At 37.0% G+C, this 15,844-nt stretch overlaps 1 protein-coding gene across 1 annotated transcript in view; it reads right to left on the bottom strand.

Moving 5' to 3' along the window:
• The window catches only part of PFI (tubulin folding cofactor E / Pfifferling (PFI)), a 307,411-nt gene extending 292,688 nt beyond the window's left edge, over positions 1-14,723 (bottom strand). The window contains exon 1 of the mRNA XM_089405409.1: positions 14,285-14,723. Coding sequence (XP_089261535.1) covers positions 14,285-14,636 — 352 coding nt within the window. The 5' untranslated portion in view covers positions 14,637-14,723. The remainder of the gene's footprint in view (positions 1-14,284) is intronic.
• Between the last annotated feature and the right edge of the window lie 1,121 nt (positions 14,724-15,844).

The following is a 15,844-nucleotide window of genomic DNA, read 5'->3' as shown; positions in this document are numbered from 1 at the left end:
CAGGAACTACTTCCCCAATAGATAGGAGATCATTCTTGATCTCGGTGATCCTTAAGAAGTATGCTTGCATACTCTCATCTTTGCCCTTCTTAATTTCCTTCAGCTTATTTCTAAGGAACAGAACTTGATTTGCATCATTAACTTTAAATAAACTCACCAGTCTATCGTAGATTTCCTTGGAGGTTGTTAGCGCGAAAACATAGGCCACCAAGCGCTTGTCGATAGAGTCCCGGATGATCTTCCTTGCTTTGACTTCTCCCATTGGACCACTTGCTTTTGGTAGCAGCAGATGCATTTGATGGAGGCAAAACAACACTGCCTCTCACATGGTTCAACACTTCCTGATCTTCTAAAGTCAGATCGAGAGACATCTTCTATCCGTGATAGTCAGACTTCTCACGAAACTTGTCTTCGACGGGGAAGAGTGTTGAGGACCCCATGAAGTTTTTAGGATAGCCTTGCCAACCTTCTCTTCGGTGATTGCTCTTACTCTTGCTTGGGCTTTGTCTTCACCTCAGCTCTAATACCATTTTAAATTATGGTATGTTCTATGCTTAGAGCAGTTTACTTCTTATTAGCCACAGATTAGCAATCACGTATACATTAAGTAAAGTGCGGATAGAACATTAAACGATCAACAGAAAACAAGCCAAGACAAGGGACACAAGATGTGGCGGTTAGCCAAGGACAAACCCCAATGCAAGGAAACCCTTTGATCAAATCTTCTTTTATCTTCAATAGTTGAGCAGAGAGAAATAGTACAAAATCAGAATTCTATAATTTTATATCAGCGGCAACAAACCTTATATCAACAAAGTCAAACTGGGTCAAACGTGTTGAAATTGACCTCCAATATGCTTGGTCATTTTCCGATCAACTAGAGCTCGAACAGCCTGAAGAAACAGTCCTTGAACAGCCCCAAAAACATAGTCAAACTGTTGTTGACTAAAATCAACCTGTTGCCCAAAACTAGTGCAGTCAACGCTGGTCAAACCTGTGGATGGATTGCCTCGATTTTTGTGCCAAAATCTGCGGCCTACCTAAGAGAGGCAGCCACACCAAAACCACACCCTTGATGAGTCAACGCAGGTCAGAGAGACTTTCAGCAGCTTCTGTGTCCTCCTTCCCACAAGTGAGCTGCTCCTTGTATAACCCAAAGCTAAGGAGAGAGAAAGAAGAATGAGTGAGATGAGATGATGAGAAAATGAATCAACCTCTCTTGTATTTATATGATTCACTGGGCATGTGCGCCACACATTTAACTGTTGGTCGACCTTGACAATTTGTCAAGTAAATATAAAATAAATTCATATCTCCATAAATACTTGTCGAAATCGGATGATCTTTAGATCAATCCTACACCTCTCAACAAGAGGAATCTAGGAAAAATATCAGTTGCCATAAATGAGGTGACCCACATGGAGTTTGGCCCTAGTTTCCAATTTTAACACCTTCACATTGGAGCCTGAGAACACTTCATGGTGGCAGGGTGGTGCTAGCACAGGTTGGAGCTTGCATAGGGCATTGAAGCATCCGTCTAGTTGCAGTTGGTACACAGGATGTTGGAGCACTTTCAAGTTGGAGCCTGTAAACTAGGGCGTTGGAGCGTCCTCCCAGTTGCAGTTGGTAAACAGTGCATTAGAGTGTCCTACAAGTTGGAGCCTCATTTAGTTGGAGCTGAAAACTTGATGTAAATCTTTTGAAGACAAATATTAAGAAGCGTTCGGTGATTTTTGTCCCGGATGGATTTCCACCTAAAAAACTTTGTGTCTAGTGTCTTTATTTGTTATGAATTGTTGAATGGTGTTGATGATGTTTATGTTTACCTGATGCTAATAACAATTAATGCTCCGCGAAATTAAAAATATACTAATTGATAAGAAATATTGATTCACCCCTTGCTCAGTATTTCCAACAACATAGTGTCCAAAATTATGACAAATGAAGCACTTGACCTTTGACATATCCATCTTCTTTTGATCCTGAACAAGAGCTGGTACTTCAACCTATATTCTTCTTATCACACTTTCCAAAGTTCCTTCTTCCTTTTCCCTTCCTTATATGAGCTACAAGGGCTTGTGTTTCTTCATCCTATGGATTCTGCAAGTTATTCTTAGATACCAATTTGGCGTCCTCTTGGACACAATTAGTCCACAACTTATCAAACGTGGGTAGTTTTTCTCATGCATAGATTCCCTAAATAAATGGCTCCCGTTAGGAAGGAAATCAATCTAGAGTCACTGTAACAAGCTTTGTATCATCAATGGTGTCTCCAATGGCTACAAGCCCATCTATGATCTAGGAGACTCATAAGAAATGAGACAATTGAATCTAAACTAGTCATCATGACATTACGGAGATGATTTCTCAAGATTAACTTCATACTAGTGTTGATGCTCTCATACAATCCTACCGGAGCATCATATATTTCCTTGGCAGTCTTCAATGCAACAACATGAGGAATCAAGAGGTCCTTTATGGAATCTACCAAGATTCACTTAGCTTTGCCTTCATTATTTTTATACCTGGCTTTCTCCTCAACTCCCTCCGACTCTAGAATGACTTTCTCCACGTGATTCTGACCTGTCTAACCTGTTTTCAACTATGAGACTTGGTGCCATTTTCGCAAGAGACCAAAAACTAATCAAGTTGTTGAACACTTGTCCCTTACGTTGATTTCAGTTGCTTCTCTTTGAACAAAGCTCTGATCCATGTTGAATTTCTACAAGGTGAGTAGTAGAAAACAATTTTCTAATTTGATAATTATATCTAATGATCTTCTATCAATTTATCTCATGCCACTAATATCATTGAGCGACTATACATAGAAAATATCAACAATAAATGCAACGAAAACAGTAAAGATTGGAGAAAGACAACGAAGCACAATAGAGACAATATTTCTACCCTAGAAAACCCAACCTTGGGAGAAAACCCAACAACTTTTCTTAGGAGAAATTATTCTTCAACAAGGTTTACAAATCAATAATTTGTCCAGAAACCTATGCGAAGTACAAATCCAAAAAAAAAAGTGAAAACCTGGTCAAAGTAGCAACAAGTCAATGCTGGTCAAACTAGCCAAAATGAACAGAAGTCAATGTTGGTCAATTAGTCATCATGCGATCAAACTTCGACCCTACTACCGTTGTGATTATCTTTGGTCAAATTTTTGCACTCATGCGACCCTCCTGTAGCTCGGTCAAATCTGGTCAAACTCGGCCCAAAACAGTCCAGTTAACTCAAGTCAAACTCGATCAAAAGAGAGAAAAACAGCTCAGTCAAAGCAGTCAGTTCATCCTCCTTTATCCACACGTGTGGTTGTCCAAGAGACCTCATAAATATGAAGAAGAAACTTGCTTACTTGGTGGAGAAAATGAAATGTCACATCAACGATATATACTAGTCGAATGGGGGTAAATTTACCCAAGGGACACACCCTTTCATGAGCTAGGCCGACTTGGTGCCCCAAAAATAAAAATAAAAATTATTTTAATTTCCTTAGGCCCGACTTGGAGATCTCTTTGGCATGCAGGAATACCTCCCAATGCTACACAAAAATCAACAGAAACTAAGCCTCATCCAAAACCATCTACTTTAGGATGGGTCTATGAAGATGCCAAGTTGTAGGTATCTAAACAATGTATGCTCAAATTTGCAATCACTTCTAAGTTCATAGATGACGTAGAATTAGATGTCATACTACTTTATATTTATGGAATTATATTGGAAAGTCCTTATTTGTATGACAGCAAAGCTATATTTTACAAGGGGGAGAACAAGTATCATCTTACAAAGGATGGGGAGCCCATCGTGTGAAGACTAACTTGTCTCTTGTTACTACAAGACAAATGAAAAGGCTTGTAAATACAAGCAAGAATTTTGCACTCATGATTGTAAAAGCTAAGGATCATGATAAACCTAAAGCTTTCAAAGGATGTGAACCTAAATATAAAGATGAATTAGTTAAAATCAATGTGGAAAAAGTCGACCTTGAGGATAAATTGGCAAGGTTCCAGAAATTGAAAAAGTCAGTAAAGTGGGTGGTTTTTTAAAAAATCAGCAAAAACTCACCAAAATTTAAAAAACACAAAAATATTCATTTAAAAAAAATAGCATCTAAATATCCACAACATCAGATAAATGCATTGCCACATAAATATGAAAAGAAAGCTAATATATAAGATGTATAAAAAGTCTAGTGCCACATCACATATCAATGGTGAATCAAGTCTTGAATCCTCAGTCCTGACTCAATCTCAAGAGTCAAAACATCAACAATAAATATAATAAATGTATATCATGATCATGAGCCATCTACATGTCATAAACTAATCAGTCACTGAGTTCCTTTGCCCCTCAAAATCCAGGAAACAAAACTGGTAAATATTCTCCTCTTGGGCAGTGACAAACACCTCCTCTCTCCACATGCACAAATAGCAAAGGTTAGAGTGCAAAATGAGTGGGAAAAACTCCCTTTTCTTAACTTATACACAGCCTGGCACCTCACTCACGAGTTTTTGGATAAACTCCCAAGTTTTACGGTTAAATACCAAGTTTTTCATTTTTGAAAAAAATTGTGAAAAGCTCGATTGATAACATCAGTGAGTTGAAAAAATCGTGAGTTCCCAATGTTATCGCGATTTTATCGAGACTTTTTCCACAGTGTTTAAAATTATATCTAACTATGATGTAGGTGTTTCAAGAACCACAAGGATTACCTCCAATGAGAGAGATACAACATGAGATTTAGTTGCAATAAGATGCACCTCTTCCTAACATTGGCATGTATAGGTTATTTGTGCTTAAGAATGAATAAATAAACAAGAAAGTTCAAGAGTTGCTCGAGAAAAGAGTCATCCAACCAAGTATTTTTGCATGTGAATCACCTATTGTGTTGGTACCAAAGAAAGACGGTACATGGAGAATGTGTGTGGATTTCCAAGCACTAAACAAAATTACCATAAAGAATTTTTACCCTCTTCTTCGTATTAACGATTTGTTGGATCAATTACAAAATGCAACTTACTTCATTAAGTTAGACTTAAGAAGTGATTATCATCAAGTAAGGATTTTTGAAGACAAAATTTGGAAAAGTGATTTTAAAACGAAACAAGGTATATTTAAATGGTTGGTTAGGCCTTTTGGGCTTTGTAATGCTCCCGCTACTTTCATGTAGGTTATCAATGATGTAATTAGGTCATGATTTCGTAATAGTCTACTTAGATGATATATTGATTTTCAATATAAGTTATAAAAATCATGTAAACCATGTAAGAAAAGGCTTAGATGTTTTGGAAGAGGACAAATTGTGCCTAAAGATGTCAAATTGTGAATTTGGGAATACAATTTTAATTTATTTAGACTATATAGTAGGGGGTGGTGAATTGAAAATTGATCCTTCTAAAGTTGAAGCCATTATGAAGTGGCCTAAGCCTACTAATGTAATAGAAGTTAGTAGCTTCCTATGGAAAACTCAATATTGGAGGAAGTTCATTGCTACCTTTTCTTTATTACATCTCCATTACATGCTTTAACAAGTATTAAGTAGATCCTTCAATGGCGAGGTAAACAACGAAAAGGCATTGAGACTTTAAAAGTAGATATTAGTATAGCCGCAATTCTAACATTGCCAAATTTACAACAACAGTTTGAGATTGAAACCTATGGGTGTAGTGTTAATACAGAGGAGGAAAACAGTGTCTTATCATTCTAATACCTTCACTAGTGCAATAAGAAAATATCTTGTGTATGACAAAGAATTGTATGTTTTGGCTCACACTATTTGATATACAAGATCATCAAGCTTTGCATTATCTCCAATCACAAACCAAGCTCCACCTATAACGTAATTTTATGTGGATGGAATTATTGCAACAATTCCATTTAGTCATTAGGTAGAAGAAAGGCATACAAAACAAAGTTATTGATATGTTATCTAGATCTTCTATTAATGCATCTATTGTTTTAAAACATAGCTCATTAACTCATGAAAGTTACATTGAACAATATGTTAGAGATAAATATTTTAAGGATGTTTATGAAACACAAATCCATGGTACTAAAGTAGAAGAATTAGATTATCATGTACATGACCAATTATTATAGCATCTTGGGAAATTGAGTATTCCACAAGGTGAAAGAGTGCTTGCAATCAAAGAAGCACATACTTCTCTCATTTCTGGTCATTTTGGTATAGGCAAAACAATAGCTCAGCTACAACACTATTATTATTGATCTCGGATGTATGAAACTGTGTTCACAAATGTAAAAGGATGTGTGATGTGGACCACTAGAAAACCAAGTAACAAAAAACTAGGTTTGTATATGCCACTTTTTGTATCTTCTCATCCATGGCAAAGTTTATCTATGGATTTTGTAGGGGGTTTGCTTATGTCCAAAAAAGGTCATGATTATCTATATGTTGTTGTGGACAGATTTAGCAAAATGTGTGTTTTATTGCCTCATAAGAAACAAGTGACAGGAGAAGGGACTACATATTTGTTCTTCCAACATGTTTGGGCTCATTTTGGTTTGCCACACATCCATAATATATGATCAAGACTCCTACTTTCTTGGGGAATTTTGGCCAACTTTGTGGGAATTAATGGACATTAAGCTTTAGAAAAGCATTGTTTTTCATCCATAAACTGATGGACAAACAAAAGTGGTCAACGAGATAGTGGTACATTTACTTCGAGGACATTGTAACAAGCATTTTGAGCTTTGGGATGAATAGTTGTATTATGTACAACATGCCTATAGTCGTGCCATACATTCTTCTACACAAATGTTTCCTTATGAGACTTGTTTTGGATATTTGCCTAAGACTCCTTTGGACTTCACTCTTGGGCAAAATTGAGTGGCAAACGGACATAATGATGCAAACAAAGCCAAGAAGTTAATCTAGAAGATCCAATTGGTTCATCAAGTTGTACGGGAACAATTGGAAAAGAACCAAGCCAATTGGGTATGGTCCATATATTATTTTGGAAAAAAAATTGTTGACAATGCTTTTTGGTTGGAGTTACCTCAATATATGCAAGATGTATTTCATGGTTAACATTGAAATTTTGAAACAATATGAGCCTTCTATAATCGTGGACTGAGGTGAGAATGCTCGAGATCCTTCTATTGAAGATTTTGCAAATGAATATCTTGATGAGTTGTGGGAAGATGTTATTCTTGATAAAAGGGTGAGGACTTCATGGCACATGCAGATGTGGAGTATCTTTGTGTGGGTCTAAAAGGAATACATCCAAGTAAAGCACCATGGATGGAAACTGGAAAAGTGAGATAGTTGTGCCCTCATTTATTTTTTGAATAAAACCAAACTTTTGATGGTCCAAAAGCTTTTTAGTCATGAAGAGTATTCAGGAGGATCCCCACTAAGACAACAGGTCCCATCAAAAATTGCCACAGCAAATGGCTTGTTTGGTCTTCCAAGCTTCTTCTTCCAGAGAAATTTGCAAGTGTTTTGTCCGTTCAAATGATAACGGTAACCCCAGAATAAAGGAGGGCAATCACAATTTGGTTATGGGACAATCAAAGGAATTGTGACCTGTCTGAGAGTTGTTTAGCAAATTCAATGGAGAGACCACATCTTGAGAGCAAAAGCAAGGTAATACATATTAAGGTAAGGTTGCACAAGGGTTTAGAGGACGATTGATTGAACCACCGAATTGGCATATACACGCAAAGGCGCTATGCAATGTCGAAATTGGATGCCACTATGTAAAGGCCAAGCTCTAGGAATCTATATTTGTGAGCTTTACAATTAATGACATGATTTAGTTTCCTACTCGAGATCTATGCCTTGGAAGCGTTTCAAGCTTTGATGCTAGTTTGTTTAGTGAGTCGTCAGATAAGGTCCTTAAGGCTAAAAAATTGAGAAATAGGGCAAGCCTGAGTTCATGTATTGCAAGAAGAAGGCTTTGTTAACTTCCTGGAGGACATCAAAGAGTGTTTTTGCAAATTGAAGACCGTTATTAATGTAAAGAGGTGAAGTGATGCACTATGCATCCTTCTGAATGGATTAGATCATCATTTGAGGTTGGCTCAAATACGCAGCCTATATGGGTGAACTCCATATCAACTTACTGGGTAGTGCCTGTGTTAATTCAATTCTTGTTTTAAATTTCATTCTTTAAATATTGATTTTTAATTAATTGAGATGTTGATTATAAGAATTCAAATTAGTGTATGAAACAATTAACACTAATTTCAAATCATACAAACCACCCACAGTTTTCCTAAATGGTTTATTTTCCTTTATTGAATGGCCCATGCTTAAGAGATGGTGATGACAAATCACATGCATTTGGTTTATCCCTTGAATAAAAATGGTCTAATTGTAAGTTACTTAGTGTATATCTACTTCAAACACCACCACACACCAACTTGACCCATAACTCATTACATGTTGGACCGTTTATCAACATGAGTTAATGTGGTGATGTAATTGTTAACCTCTTAAACTATTTGCCTCAACAACCTTGCAAACATACCTATATGTAGTTAAATTTGATTGTTTCAAACTAGGCATTGTGCTTTTTGGGTATCATGCAACAATGCATTGGATATAAATGATATAATCGCCTAACTATTGAGTGTAGTATTCTTAAGCTAAGGCCATATCTTGACGATTTGAGCCCAACACTCTATCAATCATTTAACCATACATTTCAACTTAAAAATTAGTTGAATGTGTCTTCAATTTGAATGAGAGGCATAAATGATGTGTTGATTCGTTGGTGTTGTTCTATTATTGGGCAACAGCATGCAACAACGATATGTGATGATAAATCCATATATTAGTATTATTTATTTCTCAGTTAAGAAGCCTTTATAGGAAGAAAACCATATTCTACCATGAATTTGCTAGAATGAATATAAAAGAGCAAGGATAACATTGAGTGACTTGTTAATTTTCCTTGAACCTAGCACCTAACAATTCATTAACCTAACAGATTGCAGATCTACTGAATGAGAGCACAACTAAGTTCTTAACTTAATTAGTGGAAGCAAAATTTCACATAAACAAATCAATCACAATGACAAACAATTTTTGCCCAATCAACAATTCTTCATTAAAATTATGAACTTATTTAGGCTCTTGTCCTAAGATAATAGCCCAACTAAGAAAATTACAAATATACAATGCTTTCAATCTAATCCAACAAATCAAATCGTAAATCCATCCTCAATCTCCTTAGTTGATCTAGATCTCCAATGCTCCCCTTCTGCACTTTCTCGGACCCTACACACTTGAGTATCGCACTCTTCCATTGAGAAAATCTCTCTCTCAAAGGCTAGTGTCGTTATATGGTGGTGTCTTCTCCTCTCCTTAGCCTTTCTTTTATTATTTTACATTTAGCTCAATCCCTAATGTAAGTTTTTGATGGATATGGTAGCATCGACGGGTCTTCTAGTCTTTAAGGTGTCAAAGAGGCTAAGGAACACGAAATCTCCAAAACCTAGAAAAGGTTTCAAGAGAAAAAAACTTAGAAACCTCTCAATTAAATTAATTGATCAATAATTAAAAAAGATACGAAGTTTAACTTAGGAAAATTGATTAACTAATGGGTATTAATTCAATAAATCTATTTTGCTCTAGTGACATTCGGAAAAGTGACTTAACGAAGTCTAAGATGCTTTGAGCCATCGATCATGATTAGATCTTGGTTGTTGATGCTCCAACGAGAGATTATATGAGCAGGTCAAAGGGATTGGAGAAGACACATCAAGTGAGCACGACAACTCGAATTCCCTAGTTTGCAATATTCAGTGAGGGCGCAATTCAAGCCAAGGAAGAGCATTGGAGAGAGAGCAGCAAATATTTGGGAGCAGAGATCCAAAGGTGATTTTCCTTAGTTTTGCAGTGTCCAAGGGACAGGAAAAGAGGAGGTCGCATTGTCTGCAAAGGAGGTTGATTTGTGTAGTGTGAGTTAGCCAAAAGCCCCAATTCGAGTAGCCAAAAGAGGTTCATTTTAGTTGTCGGAGGCTGGATCAATATACAAGAGGCGGAGGGAGGCAATACGACCCACCTAGAAGGGTTTCAAGGGTTGTGCGAGTTTATCCAGAGCCACCAATGTGCATTCTAGGCAGAGGTGCGAATAGCCTGGAGGGGGTGCGAGTGGCTAGAGAGAGGCCAATGTGATTACAGAGGGAGACAGAGTGTCTCCAACATATTTTGCCAGTATATTTCCGGAGGCTTGCGAGTTGGGCAACCAGTGGTAATTATTTTCTCGAATTGTTGCATAATAATAAACCCCTCATCTATTGCACCGGTTTTCCCTTAGGGGTTTTCCTGGGGACAATTGTCCAAAAACAAAGGTGTTAATTTTATTGTGTGTTTGCATCTATTTCTTAGTTCCGTAATTTTATTTTCGCAGCATATTGTTATTGGTGAAGAATTGCAGTGTGAATTGTTCGTTATTTGCTGTAATAATACTTACAAAAGACAAATAAACTGTTAAAGATTGGAGAATAGGTGTGAAAATTCCTTGAATTGCAGTGTGAATTGTTCGTTATTTGTTGTAATAATACTTACAAAAGACAAATAAACTATTAAAGATTGGAGAATAATATCCAGTTGCTACAATTCAAGGAATTTTCACACCTAACCCTAATCTCCAAAGTAATTGGCGATAGAGATTAGATCTCATCTCACTTGAGATCAACCGTCGAGGTTAAAACATAATCATTAAAGTAATTCACTTTACTTTTACTAAGTTTACTATAGCTCAATTGGCCAACATAATAATTATGTGATTTTCCAAAGTTTAAACTTAAGCTAAGTTATGAGCAAGTGTCCTAAGGAGATTTGTGGGTGATTTTTGCATGCCTAGACACTTAGGCCTGTGCAAAAATACCTGCCCAAGCTACAAACATCAACATGACCACTGTGTATGCACATGTGAATAGCAACATCACCATCCCTTCATAGCAATCTTATATTTGGTCATTGATACAAACCAAGCACTTAGACCCAAAGCCGAAAACAAAGCCTTCATTCTAATGAAAAGAACACAGTAAAAGAGACTTAAAATCAATTTTAAAGGCATAGATCTCTAGATAATTTCAAAAATGGAAACTGAATCTCATTTCCACTGAGGATCCATTTTGATGAGATGTGTGGACTATAAGTGTTTATGGCACATTAGTAGTTTGCCCCTTTATGAAAACCAGCTGCTTGTGGTACCTAGCAATAAAGGCCAGTTGTAATGCTTGTGGAGTTAAAAGGAAGCACTTTCAGAGACATTTTATTATAGCAAATAAATTGTTGTTATTAAATTTTTCTCCCAAGGAAAACCACATAGGGAAAACTTTGGGGACTCCTCTACATTTCATAGATGGTGTACCCAATGTGAGACCATCAACGTTGATTACTACGCCTTATCATAGGGAAATCAAGTGAGACCTTGCCCATTGGATTTTATTAGTTAGCTATTTAATTATATGTAATTGAAAAACCCTCGTTGAGCTGACATCAACGAAACAATTACTAGAACTTTCAGATTATTGTGCATTCTTCGAAGAGAGTGGTTGGGAAGTGATGCAAACAAGCAAACAGGCAAAGTTCAAACATCGATGAGTATAGAGCCTGTGTATGAGTGATGGAAGGTATTTGACCTCCTAGAGTAGTTTTCCTTTTTCCATGAACCAAATTGATTTAATTGGAAGTTAATAGGAAAGAAAGAAAGAAAGAAATTATTTTAACGTCCACGAGGCTAAAGATAGCCTATGGGACAGATTGCTTCTTCATCTGCTTGATGTATTCGGCCCTTTTTTGTGAAGCTTCACAATAAATGCTCCCATCTTCTCGACAAACCCCTCATTAAATAGATTATCCCAAGAGCTAGCTGTCAGCGTATCTGCATAATTTTCCCTGTTGTCTTTGAAGGCCTCACATTCTAAAATGAAATGTTTTTCTGTTTCCACTTTTCCGGAAGAACAAAAAATGCATACCCTTTCCTCCCACACTTCCTTTGGCCTTTTCCAACACCCTGTTTCACAACGGAGTTGATGGGAATTAGTCCTTAACTGAGCAATAAGAATTTTGGCTCTCCAAGAAATATTGGCCTCTATGTATGCTTTTGGTTGATGATTATGAGTGGGATTAAACACTTCAATATAGTAATTTTTCTTTCTTCCTAGCTCCTTCTCCCAAATACGTTTGTGGAACTTTTCCATAACAAAAGCTTTTATCTCTTTGCTGTTTATGGGGCACGCGTTCAAGCAAATATCCCATTTACTAAACCATTTGTTATTTTGCTACATCCAAGTTTTTTTGCTCTTGCACAATCTATCATTAAAGACAACCTTAGGCCATCTACCCTCTTCCATTTGCTCAATTTTTTTAGATACCTTATGACTCGCACCATAGCAATTGCTTCAATAGGAGCAGTCCCTGTTTCACTTAACAAGATATCATAAGGAACTGCACTTTTAATCTTAAATTTGTTTGTAATGAAACGCTTCTGAATTTTCTCAATTTGTCTCCACTGCATGTCGGAAGTACTACTAGCCCACAGTTCACAAACATATAGAATCACCGGAATCACTAGAAGCCCAAAAAGAGTTTGAGTGGTCTTCCAGTCCCATAACTCTGCCTCTCTACACCTATTTTGAAAAGCATAAAATGCTTTCCAACCCCCCAAAGTTCTTTTCTTTCTACAACCATTCCAGCTTAGATTTTTGTTGAAGTCAATTCCGAGGTATTTGTAATCCGCAACTTCTTCCAGAATGTTGCCTTCAAAGTAGAACTTATGCTGGTTATGTTTTCTTTTCTTAGAGAAGACCACTACTTTCGTTTTGTTGATATTGACTTGCATCCCCACACTTCTACAAAAATGCTCAAGGGATAGTAAGTGCTCTTGCAAACCAAGAGCCGATTTAGCAATCAGAATAAGGTCATCTGCATACAAAAGAAGCCTTATAACAAACTTGCACAAATAGATACCATCACCCCCTTGCGAATTTAACCACTCCTCAAGCTTGTCGATATATAAACCAAAAAGGGTAGGAGACAGTGGGCAACCTTGCTTGACCCCGATATCGCTTCTAAAACTTTCAGAAATGCCTGCTGAAGTTCTAATTTTGACTTTCACCTCTTCATACAGCCTATGCACAGCTGCTCTCAAATGTTTAGGAACCCCAAGTTCCTCCATTCTTTGCCAAAGTTTATCCCTAGGAACCAAGTCAAACACTTTTATAAAATCAACAAAGCAACAAAAGACTTCTTCCTTCTTCTCCTAAACTTTTTCAATGATGTGCCTTAAAGTTATGCAATGATCAACTGTGGAATGCTTATGTCTAAAACCTGCTTGCCCTTTAGCACGCTTATTTCTTTCTTCTGCCCACTTGCTAATTTTGTTTTCTAGCATGCTTCCAAATAGCTTTGCAAACAAAGGGTTTATCATGATGGTCCTATAATTGGAGGGATTATTGATGTCGCCGCTCTTGAAAAGAGGTATTGCCAGACTAGTTGTCCAATCTATGGGGAGCCCTTGTTGTATGATGTTGTTGAAGATTTTTGTAATGTGAGGTGCAAGAATCTTTGAGCCTCACTTTAGATATTCTGCTTAGAGTTCAGCGAAGTCTTTTGCTTTTCCAACACCCAACTTCTTGATACCCATCTCTACCTCTTGTACCGTGAAGAGTTTAGTATCAGTGTTGACCAAGGGGGGAGGGTCAACCTTGGGAACCTGCTCATAGAGTTGTCTTGCATAATCAAACCATTTAGAAGCTGTAATATTATTTCCAATTTGTATCTTTTTCGGTTGGAGCTCCTTCCAAAATAATTTGGGATTATTTTTCCCAAGGAAGATTAGTTCTTCCCTCCTTGAAACCATGAAATCAGCCTTTTTCTTGCTTAATAACTGCTTGTAAGATTTGAGCTTTATGTTATCCTTGTTTGACTCTTTCCACATTCTCCTTGCCTTTTTGCATTCCTCATCAAATCAAGCATTAACTGGAAAGCAATTTGTTTCAGACTTCTTAATTTTTGTTCTTTTGCACTTTGCAAGTGCGCATTGAATTAAATGTGTTAATTCATGACTATGATTGTTTTAAAACATGTATCAAAAAAAATACTATGACAACCATAGTCCGCCTTGTTTACAGACATTTATTGTGCCAAAGAATGTCACTCTCGCCCATAACAGCCCGTTAGAGTTGGTCATTGGTACAATACATATAAACAGCGTTTGCGGTCAGATTTTATAACAGAATGCAGGACGAGACAGGATTTTGTTCTAATTATTTTTTCCAAATTACGGCATACCTTGTTCTTCCTTGGTAGTATGTCCTCTGTATCGGCTAAACAGGGCCTCCAGAAAGGTAACACCCTTGCTCAACGAATGCAAACGAACGAATGAGGCAGACTTCTCCCCGTCGGCGTCAAAATAAAAAATTCCGTTGACGGTTCCGTTGTGACGTCCATCACCGTCGTCCCAATCTACGCCCGCCCAAATGCCCTGATAACCTTGCACGGGCCCTATGTATTTGATGGTCCCAATCTTGTTGGGACCTTTGTCGATGCTTTGAACCCTCTGCCCTACCTCGAACCCTTGGTGCGATACTTCTGTAATCAGATCTGCTGTTTTGCTGGGAGGATCTTCGGCGAACGCGTCCATGGATGGAGAAATTTCACAGCTGTAAAATCTGATGAACTCCGGTTATTTTCCCGCTTCTTTTTATATCTATATCTATACATTTCACACTTAAGGAAAAATGTATTATATTTTTCATTATAAATAATAAAGAATGAAGTGTCCATTTAAGCAAAGTGGTACGTATGGTTTATAATCACTTTGTAATATATGAACTGTTGTACCGTTGTTTTTTCTTTCGAAAAAAAAAATAGGAAAGAACTTGTTGAAATTGGCTAGCCCTCTTATTGTTATTTAACTTAAAAGATTTCAGTTTGGGTGCAGAGGCTCACTCAACGCCAAAAGGTCATGGATGTAGAGGCTCGTAAAAGTATATTTTAGAACAATAAGAAGAGGAATGGCAACTCAAGAGTCGTGTCATCTAGATCACAGGTTAAAAAAGTTCATAATTATGCTTCTTAGAGAAGGATCAAAAATATTATTTGGGAATTAATGGATGGTGAGGGTATGAAAATTTACAAGCTCCAACATCTCTAGGAGGCTATCTAATATTTTGGGAGTTTTTTTTCATGTAAGGAGTTTTTTTCATGTAAGGGATGAGGTGGACATTCATAACCAATTAGGGGTCATCCAAGCATATCCTCCAATATTCTCTACAAATGATGGTAGTTTTATAGGAAGGTCGATCACTATCAAAAAAGTGATATATGTTCTCACGTCTTTTGCTAAAGACAAGTGTTTGGATCCGGATGGGTAGACCGTGGAACTTTTCATACTTTTTATGGATATAATGGGGTTGGATCTGCTAAAATTAGCTGAAGAGTTGTGAACAATGCGTAAAATCTCATGTGCTTTAAATTATACATTTATTGCCTTAATTCCAAAGGTTTTTAAGGTGACTTCATTCTAAGATTATCGACCTATTTCTTTGTGCAATATTGCATAGTTTCGAAGACTATTCCAACTCATATGAAAGATAACCTCTCAAACTATTACACCACTGAAAAATTTGGGTTTTTAAAAGATCGCCAAATCGAAGACATTGTGGCCATTTCTCAGGAATGTATGCATTCCATAAAAGTGAGAAAGAAGGAGCCACTATTATTAAAGCTGAATTTGGATAAAGCATATGATTGTGTGGAATGGGATTTTCTTCAGTTGATTCTGCACAAAATTGGGTTTTCGGTGAGGGTAGTTGATTGGATTATGGCATGTGTCACTTCAGTAAATTA

Source organism: Pinus tabuliformis, chromosome 2_2 (assembly GCF_031772625.1).
Source record: "Pinus tabuliformis cultivar Carrire ecotype Pingquan chromosome 2_2, CPIR1, whole genome shotgun sequence".
In the NCBI taxonomy this organism is placed as follows: domain Eukaryota; kingdom Viridiplantae; phylum Streptophyta; class Pinopsida; order Pinales; family Pinaceae; genus Pinus; species Pinus tabuliformis.
This window is presented reverse-complemented; position numbering and strand designations above follow the sequence as displayed.